This window comes from Elaeis guineensis, chromosome 10, assembly GCF_000442705.2.
Source record: "Elaeis guineensis isolate ETL-2024a chromosome 10, EG11, whole genome shotgun sequence".
In the NCBI taxonomy this organism is placed as follows: Eukaryota; Viridiplantae; Streptophyta; class Magnoliopsida; order Arecales; family Arecaceae; genus Elaeis; species Elaeis guineensis.
In genome coordinates, this window is record NC_026002.2 from 5,377,150 (window position 1) to 5,389,499 (window position 12,350).

General features: G+C 38.0%; 1 protein-coding gene across 2 annotated transcripts; it reads left to right on the top strand.

The window, feature by feature from the left end:
* Positions 1-489: 489 nt before the first annotated feature.
* Positions 490-7,222, top strand: LOC105053116 (uncharacterized). Of its 2 annotated transcripts, none has more exons than XM_010934159.4 (2): positions 490-1,867; positions 6,897-7,222. In XM_010934159.4, exon 1 carries the CDS (start codon positions 911-913, stop codon positions 1,859-1,861), a length of 951 nt encoding a protein of 316 aa, XP_010932461.1. In that variant the 5' UTR covers positions 490-910; the 3' UTR covers positions 1,862-1,867; positions 6,897-7,222. The 2 variants fall into 2 exon arrangements, with proteins under 2 accessions (XP_010932461.1, XP_010932460.1); XM_010934158.4 differs by lacking the exon at positions 6,897-7,222 and adding an exon at positions 4,715-5,207.
* The last annotated feature ends 5,128 nt before the right edge of the window (positions 7,223-12,350 follow it).

Sequence of the window (12,350 nt, forward strand, 5' to 3'; positions counted from 1 at the left end):
TTTGTCAACATGAACCAGGATCCAACTGATATCAAAATCGCTGATCGATCCAGGAAAGCTATGGCCCACTTATCCTCTGTTTTGCACGCAACTGCCCTTGCCGCAGCCATACATCATCCGACTTGGCCCTTTCTCCGCCGTGCAATCTAACACCGCACGGTGGTCCCCACGTCAAAATACGAACAATTCAAAACAAAACAAATGCGCACTCGTCCTCTATTGGTCGGCTACTACCACGTCATCATACGTTTCCTGTGGAGACCGGGAGCAACGCGTCCTCCTTAAAATAAGATTATTTATTGCATGACCAACAGTTGCCGCTGACCGACCGTACGGACCCCAGACCTTTTTTTTTTCCCTCTGCGTCACCCCTCTACTTGTTTGTTGCTTTCCTCGGCCCATAATTAGACCCATCGTCTTGTACCGCAACTGACACGTGTCAATAGACAGGCCAAAAATAAAAGGCGAACGAAACCCATTCTACACTCACAAAAATCCCCAACATCCGATTCTGTTCCGTTTTCCCTACGCTCGTTTTATCGTACGCCTTTTTTTAAACCCCCAACCCATTTCGCCCCTTCCTCTTCCTCCACTTCTTGAAACCCTAACCCGGTCCCCGCTGGAGATCGACGGCTGAGATCCCTCCATCTGTCTCCGGCGAGATGGACGCCGAACTCGGGTCCTGCTCGCTCGTCCTCGCTCTCCTCCTGATCTCCTCGAAACCCTGATACGTAATTGTCAGGGTTAGGGTTGGGTTTTCGTAATTCCTAGTAGAGATGAAGGAGAGGCCGTAGACATAGGTAAAAAGGGAGAGCTCGAGGGCTCCAAGGGGGCGGCGCCGACGCCGGCGGAGGAGGGGCAGGCGCCGACGCCGGCGGAGCTCCACCTTCCGGCGGAAGTCGATTGGGAGATGCTGGACAAGTCGCGGTTCTTCCTCCTCGGCGCCGCCCTCTTCTCCGCCGTTTCCGCGGCCCTCTACCCGGCAGTGGTGCTCAAGACCCGTCTCCAGGTCTCCCACCCCCCGCCCCCCTCCGCCTGTGCCGCCGCCGCTGCCATCCTCCGCCACGAGGGCCTCCTCGCCTTCTACCGCGGCTTCGCCACCTCCCTCGCCGGTACCATCCCCGCCCGCGCCCTCTACATGGCCGCCCTCGAGGTCACCAAGAGCGCAGTCGGCTCCACCGCGCTCAGCCTCGGTCTCCCCGAGCCGGCCGCTTCTACAGCAGCCGGCGCTGCTGCCGGCCTTAGCGCTGCCATCGCCGCCCAAGTGGTCTGGACCCCGGTCGACGTCATCAGCCAGCGACTCATGGTCCAGTGCTGCCATCTCCAAGGCTCCAAGTACCTTGGTGGCCTTGATGCCTTCAGAAAAATCCTATCTTGCGACGGAATTCGAGGTCTCTACCGGGGCTTTGGCATGTCCATCCTCACCTACGCCCCTTCCAATGCCATGTGGTGGGCTTCCTATTCTCTGTCTCAAAGGATAATATGGAGTGGATTGGGGTACTACTACCTCAATCGCCAAGAGGAGGAGAAGGGGAGGAATGATGGCGGCGGCGAGGTGATAAGGCCGGGGTATGGGGCGGTGGTGGTGGTGCAGGGGGTGAGTGCAGCCATGGCAGGGGGAGCGGCGGCGGTGGTGACGATGCCGCTGGACACCATCAAGACGAGGATGCAGGTGATGGAGGGGCGGATGACGATCGGGCGGACGGTGCGGAGCCTCATGAGGGAAGGAGGGTGGGGTGCATGCTACCGGGGTCTGGGGCCGAGGTGGGCCTCGATGTCGGTGTCGGCCACCACCATGATCACCACCTACGAGCTCCTGAAGCGGCTCTCTGCAAAGAGGCAGGAGGGCTTGGCCACATGACACGAGGTATATAGAAAAAAATTGCTTTTTTTCTCCACTTCTTATGAATAGTTTCTTCTTTTTCTTGTACACATTGACCTTTTCTCTTTCAAAGAAGGAAAGAGATATGTGGTGTAGAGAGAGCTTGGATGGAGTTGTTGTAAAAGATGGTGTTTTTACCATGTAGATCTAATTCAATTTAGTTCATGGGGTTTTGTTTTTATTGTCCTTTTGTTTTTTTAATCTAATAATTCCATAATTTCGAATGCAAGATTGGATGGAGAATTAGTAATGCTAATCTTGAAGAATTATGAAAAAAATTAACTGTGTAATTCCAAAAGCTGTAACAAAGTCTGTTAGTTGAATGATATACTGGATAGAGAATGGAAACCATTTTTCTTTCATTAGCGTTCGTTTGGTTGTACATAATGGAATTACAGAAAAAGACATGAAGTTTTTATTGCTCCTAATTTTAAGTTTTTTTATCCAATAGAAGTATAAAATTACTGGAAAAAAGTTTAAAATAGTACAAGTCTCTTAAACTGCTGGGATAAAATCTCTGTTTTTGTCGTGCTTTACCAATCACTTGAACATTTTACCTTCTTGTGAAATTCCCTTCAACATGAAAAATTTGTGAAGGTCCAGAGAGGATGTGATTAATTTTGTCCATTGCAAAAGAATTTCTCTTTCTGTTGAATGGACCTTAGAAACATCATACTCCTGTTGTTTGGTTCAGAGTTATGCCTGCATGGTTGAATTGTTTGGCTTAGAGTTATGCCTGCATGGTGAAATATTTAAGTGATCCAAAATATTCTTGATGATATACATCATTCAAATTCTCTACAAAAAGCTAAGAATTCAAGTGTTTTGTAGACTTGTTGCTTGTGTATTAAATAATCACAAAACAAATGGTTTTTTCAACAATATGACTAATGTTTTAATTTTATCCATGACTCCATGGTTGGTTTTTCAACATTATGACTAATGACTTAATTGTGTCCTGGACTTCATGGTTGGAAAGCATTTCAATCACTTGGAGTTTTGCTCATAGATATATGCATTAATGCCTTAAGAGACATAAGACATGATGGATGGTGAATAAGATTTGATCACTTGCCATGCATATTGATAAGGTAGTTATTACTTGAGTTCATTAAGGGTTTGTTTGGGATGCTATAGTTTTTGGACAAAAAGTAATTTTTAGTAAAAGCTGTATTTTGATGTCCAAATCTATTTGAGGATATAGCAATTTTTTGTTTGGTTGTCAATATTCTAAAATTGTTCTAAAGTTGTATAAATAATTTACTGTATATTTGGTTAACAGACTTAAAAGCTGCTTTTAAATGACAAAATGACCAAAAAGGATAAATATCTAAAATGATTTTAAAATTGTTTGGATATAAAATTTTCTATTTTATTTTTTCTCATTTTTTTTTTTAAAGTTATTCATTAACTTTCTTATTTCTTTCAAAATTGTCTTTGTGTCAATAGATGGGGATGGAGATGAGAGGAGATTAATCAAAGTATACACAAAGAAATCTGCAAAAAAGAGAGGGGATGTGGATGGATATGAGAGGAGATTAATATGAAGAAAGAAAAAAAAAAAGGGACGTAGATGGAGAGGAGATTAATCAAGGATGCAGATGGAGATAAGATGAGATTAATCTGAAGAAAGAAAAAATCTTGTGCGGGGGATATTAAGAGGGTAACACATAATTTTTCTTAAAGAAAACTGATTTTTGCAAATGCGATATTTAGCTTGTGATACTGCGTCCACGGAAAACGGGAGGATGTCAGCTTTACGTAAATCACATTTTGAGGGATCTTAAGCGTGATTCAGAATTACTTTTGCACTATAGCCAAATACTCAAAATTCTATTTTTAGATCCGAAATCATTTTTAACGAGTACAAACGCACCACCAAACATGCTTTAATCTTTAAAAAGTCTTTTCTTGTTATCTTTCTTACCATATTGAATGCTTTAAAAAGGCTTTTCTTGTTATCTATTTCAGTATCTGTATAATGATGAACCCTAGAACTGTTACAAGTGGGTTAGTATAATTATTCGTCCTCTATCTAGCAGATATTTGTAGCTGTTTTCCTGAATGCTATGTAGAGAACACTTATATAGTGTTAGGTTGTCATTGAGATACATGATGTGGGGAGATAATTAAGCGAGATAGAAATATAAATAGATGCCTTAACATTCTCAAAATCTCATTATACCATGCAGTTGATTTCATTATGTAATTGACCAAAAGGTTAGTCCATCCATTTGATAACGAATAAGTTCGATTATTTACTTTATTGATGAGCTACTTAGTAGCTGGCCTTGTTTGCTAAAAGGATTCATTATAAATGCTCAATCTGTTTCCTTTATTAAGGCCTCAAACATGACAGTGAAATGGATGATAAAAGTCAGAAGGCCTTGTGACCGGTAAATTGGCAAAACACCTTTTTGAAGGAAATTTTTTTAAGGGCATGTAGCACCCATCAAGCATGTAAATATTTAACAGCATTTTGGGATAATAAAGTGGCATTGGCATTACACAATTACTTGTGCATCAATTCTACTACAATGAGATGTCTAACCCATGTTAATGGTGACATTCAGAACTGTAGTATGCAAACACTATCAATTTTTATAGGCATGGTTTGAAACAATTGTCTTTTGTTTTGAGAAAGTAAAAATACTCGTTCTTCTATTGTTATCCAAGCATCATAGATAGTTCAAGTAGTGGCTTATATATAATGGCCATTATGGGTGTTACCGAACATTTAATAATTGTTATTTTATATTAGCATGCTTAATCTTAAAGAAATGGCCTTGGATCATCCGGGGAGCTAAAAATGGGTACTGCCTTTCTTGTTAGGTAAAGCCGATGGTCCATCTGATCTCTTTGCTGATGCTTTTGTTTGTTGGGGTCCATATAACCATTGGTTGTTGCTGTGCTACCAATGTATTTGCATGCAACTGCGACATGGTGATGGAAGATGATGTCCATAGATTATGAAATAATGTATTGGATGATTGGCTTTGGTTGAGAATTAGATCGGTCTCTAGCTTGGGAAGCCTCGGGTGCTTCTGGGATTGGGATGTCAGAAATTTGTTAGACTTTTGTGTGGATGATTAACACGTGGGGTAGGAAGTGTGTTAGGGCTCATAATGATTGATAGTGAAAGCTTTCTGGGAACTATTCCCATAGCAGGAGCCAAAATCCAACGTTTTGGTTGATTTATGTGTTAGGTTTAATTTCCAGTGTCAGGTAAGAATCATAATCTTTGGCATTCACTTGGTTAGTTTTTGTATTCTTCAAGACAAGACATGAATGGAAGATCACAGCTAGCTTAATTAGCATTTCTTGATGGTTGTTCTAAAGACTTGGATCTAATTCTGCCTTCATCAAGGGTAGGGAAGTCTACAAATATTGGAGGAGGGCCATCCCATTTCATAGCACAGACTTTTCTAAGGCCTCCTGTGTAGAAGAAGAATAAGAGAAATTTCCTACTGGTTTCACAGATGCTATGTGCCTCATTAGTTTCACTGGTTTAATTCAATGGGTAATGCAGGATATGTGGATGAAGTGTTGATGCTTGTGACTGCATTTGTGACCTTATCATGGGACACGGCTCGGACATGAGTTAAACTTGTTAGGCCTTGATGATTGGAGAACTGCCATGGTAGCAAACCTAATGTGGAGAACAATTATCTTTTATTAACTATGAAGATATGATTTAATGGGTTGGATTGTTATTTCGTACTAATTTAGGTCAATATAAGGGTCTAATTTTCTGAGCCATTGATTTCACATGTTGATAATACTCTTGAATACCAAATATTGATGTGAACTATAGCATGATAAACATATAAAATTGATGGAAATAGCAAATAAGAAAACACATGAAAATATACAACAAACTAATGTAGGGATAAGTCTCATCATGCTGATTCGGGTCGGTCCTGCTATACTATTAGTTCATATCTGATTTCAACTTCTCAAATGCCTTGATGAGTTGCCTTAAAATACTTGTCTTAATGTTTCCCATGATGGATTTTATAAATTAAAATCTATTATCTTTTATCTTATTTTTCAATAGTGATTCAAAATGTAATTGTTCAGTGTTTTAAGATTCTTTTTGCTTTTCTATTTTCCCATCTGTCCATTGTGTCCTTCTTTTGGAGGAGCCATCTCTTGTTCTGGCCTTCTTGTGATGGAGGAGCCATCCCTTGAGTAATAAGTATATAGAGGACAAATCTAGTACATTTACTGGATTGCTCCCACTTTAAAGGGGGAAAGAAAAAACCATGGTGTAATATCTGAATTAAAAAGAGGAAAAGATTAGTAATATATATATATATATATATATATATATATATATATATATATATTCATCTTTATCTAACTGTCGGAAGGGAAGTATAAGAGATCAAAAAGGAGGATTTAAGCTTTCAGAAACTTTGATCCAAGCAGGACACACCCATCTCTAACATAAGGCGGCTAGGATTTCAGAAGGTCGCCTAGAGTTTCGAAGAGAAAGACAAAAGGAGTAGAAGAGATGACAGGATCCAGAGGGTTTTAAGTCCTTATATGCTGCGGGTCCGGGTTATGGATCAGGCTAACAAACCTAACAATCAGCTCCGATAAGCTACAAAAATATCCACTTCGCATTTCATTTCATAGGAATTTGCATTTCATTTCGTGTTTGTATTTCATTCCGGTAAATTTTCATTTCCATTTAATTAGTATTGCATTTAATTTCGAAAGTATTTTAATTTCATTTACTATAATTGCATATAAAATCAGCTATAATAGAGATTTGAAGATAGAAATGAAAATATTCAGAATTCCCTCTAATTTTTTTCTCCTCCTCCTTCCTCTCTGATCTGACCTACCTTCTTCCTGTAAACTCTCCTTCTTCTTCCAATTCTACCTCTAGATCTACACAATTAACATCAGAAATTCTTTCCTGTTCTTTCTTTAGAATATAATTTCTAACTACGGATTCCAAATTGGCATCAACAAGGTAAAATAACATCCAAAAAATTCTTGTCAGGAGCCGGAGATGTTACAAAATTGGTATCAGAGCTCAGATCTGAATCTTGGACCTGGGGCAAGGAGACCTAAAAACAGCAATTGAAGTTTACCTGATACTGTAGTCGGCAATCAGAGAGGCTGCAAAAGCTCAGGTTAAGGAGATCGGTAGCATAACCCTCAATTCAATCAAGTAAGATACTTAACATCAGGTAATATTTCAAATTGAATTGAATCTATTTCTAGTATAGATTGTGGTGAATGATAAAGAATGTATCAGGGTCTTTAAGGGTGATTATTGTTCCAACAAGTTAGGAACAGCAATCTGACCTCATGAAATCATCATTGGCCACCTTGAAATGAATTGCTGTAGCCAGGAGTTGTAGAATTTTTACTTTCTGTCAAACAGTTTCAAAAAAAAATTTGGAGTGAAGTAAAAAATGGCAGAAAGAATCAGATTAAAAGAGATCTGTGAAAACATACGTGCACTAGAAGAAAGAATGCAAACATTTTCTATAGATTGTCACAACCATATTGAAAACAGGTTACAACAAGTATCTGAGGAATACAATACAAAATTAGATGTGTTTGCAAGACAGTTAGATGAAATATAAATTGAAGAAAGACAGAGATATAAAGCTTTACAAATAGAAGCTGCAAGGAGGCATGAAATTATGATGCAGGAACAAAATCGTAGGCATGAGTAGTTGCTGAAGTTAATTTCATCGCAGTCATCAGTTTCTCAGCCCATTCCTTCATTCACTGCAAATAATAGCCCATCAGTCATAAGAAATGGAAGAACAAACAACTCAAAACCACATGGCTTTAGCTCATCAGCTGTAGCAGCTGAGGATAGAGATAAAGGAATACTACCCACATCGTATCATCAATTAGATAGGATAGGTGATATTCAAAACAGGATCCCATTTCACTTACTTTATCCGAAATTGGAGTTCCCTACTTTCAATGGTGAAGAACCCAGAGAATGGAGCAATAAGAGTGAGCAATATTTTAAAATATATCAGATTCCAGTAGTCCAGTGGGTGGAGATAGCTACAATGTATTTCATGAGAAAGGCATATAGATGGAAGGAAGGATACTTAATTGATAAACCAAATCTGAGTTGGGAAGAATTGGTAGAAGCAGTGAATAGAAGATTTGATAATGAAAATATGAAACAGTTGATCAGAAAATTTAATAAATTGGTGTAAATAAATACTGTGGAGAAGTATCAAAAAAATTTGAAGATATGAGAGCTAGGATGATACAATATAATCCAGCATTAACTGAAAGATATTTTATAGAAAACTATATCAATGGGTTGAAAAAAGAATTGGTACCATATATTGATTTATCTCATCCTACAACCTTGAAAATGGTGTATGAACAAGCTAAACTACATGAACAGGCTTTGTTAATGATGTGGAAAAGAAGCAAAATGAGTTACAAAATATCCACAACAAAGTCAACAGAATATTTTCATCCTAATTTAGTAGTACAGAAGGAAAGTATAAAATCTCAAACCATTAGAAATCAGAAGCTACCTCAGAAGGATAATAAGCAACAATGGGAACAAAGAAGAGCTGCTGGTCTATGCTTTAAATGTGGAAAGAAATACCACCCGGAATACCAATGTTCACAGAGAATGAACCAATCTATTAATGCCACAATAGAAGCTGATGAAGTATTTGATGAACAGTTATTACAGAAAGAAGAGGAAGAAGAAATAGAGGAAGAGACTATGACAGAAGAAGAAAAAAATAAGAAAATAGAAGCAGCTGTATATGCTTTAGTGGGACAAAACCAAAATGAAACTATTAAGATTCAAGGAGAAGCCAGTAACAAAACTTTAGTCATTCTAGTTGATACTGGAAGCACTCACAGCTTTATTGATTACCAAGTGGCCAAAGAAGTAAAGGCTATACTTACTGCAGTAAATTCATTAGTAGTAACCGTGACAAATGGACACAAGGTTTTGAGTAAGCTCAAATGTGTTAATTTTAAATGGACTATGCAGGGAGAACAATATCATGCTGATTTAAAGGTGATTAGATTGGATGGATCTAGTATAATTCTGAAAATTGATTGGCTGAGAACTTATGGTAAAGTAACCTTTGATTATTTGGATAATGCTATCACTTTTATTAAGGAAGGAAAATAGATGATATTAAAAGGCATTATAAAAGGATCTAAAGTAAAGTCTACTAAGGTCAAATTTCAAATGATTACTGCTACACAATGGTGCAAATCTGGACTTAAAGGAGACTGTTGTGCTATAGAACAACTGATGAATTTTGATGGGAAAAAGACAGAAGTAGAGATACCTAATTCAGTGAAGAAAGTGTTAGAACAGTACACTGATGTGTTCCAAGAGCCTAAAGGTTTGCCTCCCAATAGGCCATAAGATCACAGAATACCTTTGTTACCAGGAACCAATCCTGTTAATATCAGACCTTACAGATATACTTATGAACAGAAGAATGAGATTGAAAGGCAGATACAAGAAATGCTTAAGACCACTATTATTTAGCCTAGTACCAGTCCATATGCTTCGCTTGTGCTTTTGGTTAAAAAAAAAGATAATAGCTGAAGATTTTGTATGGATTATAGGCAGCTTAATAAGGCAACAGTGAAGGATAAATATCGTATACCTTTAATAGATAATCTTTTGGATGAACTTGAAGGATCTCAATATTTCTCTAAAATAGACTTGAGATCGGGATACCATCAAATAAGAATGAACCCAGAAGATATATATAAGACAGTATTTAGAACTCACATGGGTCATTATGAATTCTTGGTGATGTTCTTCGGGTTAACTAATGCACCAGCCACATTTCAAGCTATCATGAATGAGGTGTTTTCTCCTTATCTTAGAAAGTTTGTGTTAGTTTTTTTTGATAATATTCTTGTATATACTAAAACTTTAAAGGAGCATATGGAACATCTCATTGAAGTATTGAATATATTAAGAAAGAATCAGCTGCATGCAAAAAGATCCAAATGCTTCTTTGGACAGCAACAAGTGGAATATTTGGGATATATAATTTTCAAAGAAGGTGTGGCAACTGATCCTGAGAAGGTGGCAACCATGAAAAGGTGGCCTAATTCATCTACATTGAAGGAGTTGAGAGATTTTTTGGGGCTCACAGAGTATTATAGAAGGTTTATAAAGGGATATGGAGCAATTAGTAAACCCTTAATAGAGCTATTTAAAAAGGATAATTTTCATTGGGATGAAACAACTCAAGAAGCATTTGAGAAATTAAAAGAGGTAATATCTACAGCACCAGTTCTAGCAATGTCAAATTATTTCTTACCTTTCACTTTGGAAGTAGATGCTAGTGGATATGGAATGGGAGCAGTACTCACACAACAAGGAAGACTTATAACTTATCTCAATAAAGGACTAAGTGAAAGGAGCAGAGCACTTTCTACATATGAAAAAAAATTCTTAGCTATTTTGATGGCTGTAGACAAATGGAAGCACTACATTAGTTTTCGACCATTTATCATTAAAACAAATCATCAAAGTTTAAAGTACTTATTAGAATAGAAAGTAACTACTGCAGCTCAGTAAAAAAGTATGATGAAATTTATGGGATTGGATTATGTGATACATTATAAGAAAAGAAAAGAAAATCAGGCTGCAGATGTACTATCGAGGTGGGGATTTGAGGAAGAAAAGGTGCAGGCTATTACAGCAGTGGTACCTACATGGAGTTTAGAAATTTCTAACAGTTATGAAGGGGATCAACTGACTCAACAAATTATAGCAGAAGTACTCATAAAATAAGAATCACAAGCTGAATACACTTATAAACAAGGAGTGCTTAAGTACAAAGAAAGAATTTACATTGAAAAAATAGGAAGTTGAGACAGAAACTACTGGAACTGATGCATGCTTCAGCATTAGAGGGACATTCAGGAATAAACCATACTTATAAAAGAATCAAACAATTATTCTATTGGCCAGGAATGAAACAGCAAGTAGAGAAATTGGTGAAAGAATGTGAAATTTGTATTAAAAACAAAATAGATGGAACTCCATATGCAGAACTATTACAACCTCTGCAAATTTCCACTCAAGCATGGCAAGAAATTAGTATGGATTTCATCGAATCATTACCAAAGTCTCAAGGCAAAAATACCATACTAGTAGTGGTGGATCGATTAACTAAATATGCTCATTTTATTTTCTTAACTCATCCCTATTCAGCACAGAATGTAGCAAGATCATTTTTAGATGCAGTATACAAGCTGCATGGAATGCCACAAAGTATCATATCAGATAGAGATAAGATCTTTAGCAGTCAGGTATGGCAAGATTTATTCAGATTAATGGGGGTTAAACTACATCTAAGCACTGCCTATCATCCACAAACAGATGGACAAACAGAGAGGGTAAACCGATACTTAGAGACATATTTAAGATGCATATGCTTTCACAGTCCTCACAGATGGCTTAAATGGCTATCTCTGATTAAGTGGTGGTACAATACAACTATCACTCCTCTCTAGGGATGACACCTTATCAAGCCTTATATAGACATCCACCTCCTATGTACCCGATGGTTAATATGGACATGCATCAACAAAGTACAGTGGCAGATTGGAATAAAAAAGAACTAAGATGTTACAGATCTTAAGAGACAGACTCAAAGAAGCACAGAACGCATGAAACAAAATGCAGATAAGAGAAGAGTAGATAAAGAATACCAGGAAGGAGAAATGGTATACCTCAAACTTCAACCTTACCGGCAGACTACAGTAGCCATGCGCAAAAATTTGAAGCTTACCTCTTAGTATTTTGGACCTTTCAAAATATTAAAAAAAATTGGTCCTGTGGCTTATAAGCTTAAACTGTCCGAGGGATCTAAAATACACCCCGTATTCCATGTATCCTTACTTAAACGAGGGATTCAGAAACTCGAGCAAGCATCACCGACAATACCCCTCACAGGAGAAGGACAACTATTGGCTCAACCAGAAAAGATTTTAGACAGAAAAATGGTCCGCAGGAGAAACAGAGCAGTTACCCAAATGTTGATTAAATGGAGTAACCTCGGTGAAGAAGAAGCCACATGGGAAGACTACTGGGTTCTCAAGAACTAGTTTCCTCAGTTCCTTGAGGACAAGGATCCTTCGAAGAAGAGAGGGATGTAATATCTGAACTAAAAAGAGAAAAAAATTAGTAAAATATATACACACACACAGATATACTCATCTTCATCTGAATATCGGAAGGGGAGTATAAGAGACCAAAAAGGAGGATTTAAGCTTTCAGAAACTCCGATCCAAACAGGACACACCCATCTCCAACATAAGATGGCTAGGATTTCAGAAAGTCGGCTAAAATTTCGAAGAGAAAGACAAAAAGAACATAAGAAACGACAGGATCCAAAGAGTTCCAAATCCTTATATGCTGTCGGGTCCGGATTATGGATCCGACCAACAAATCCAACAACCCACTCCG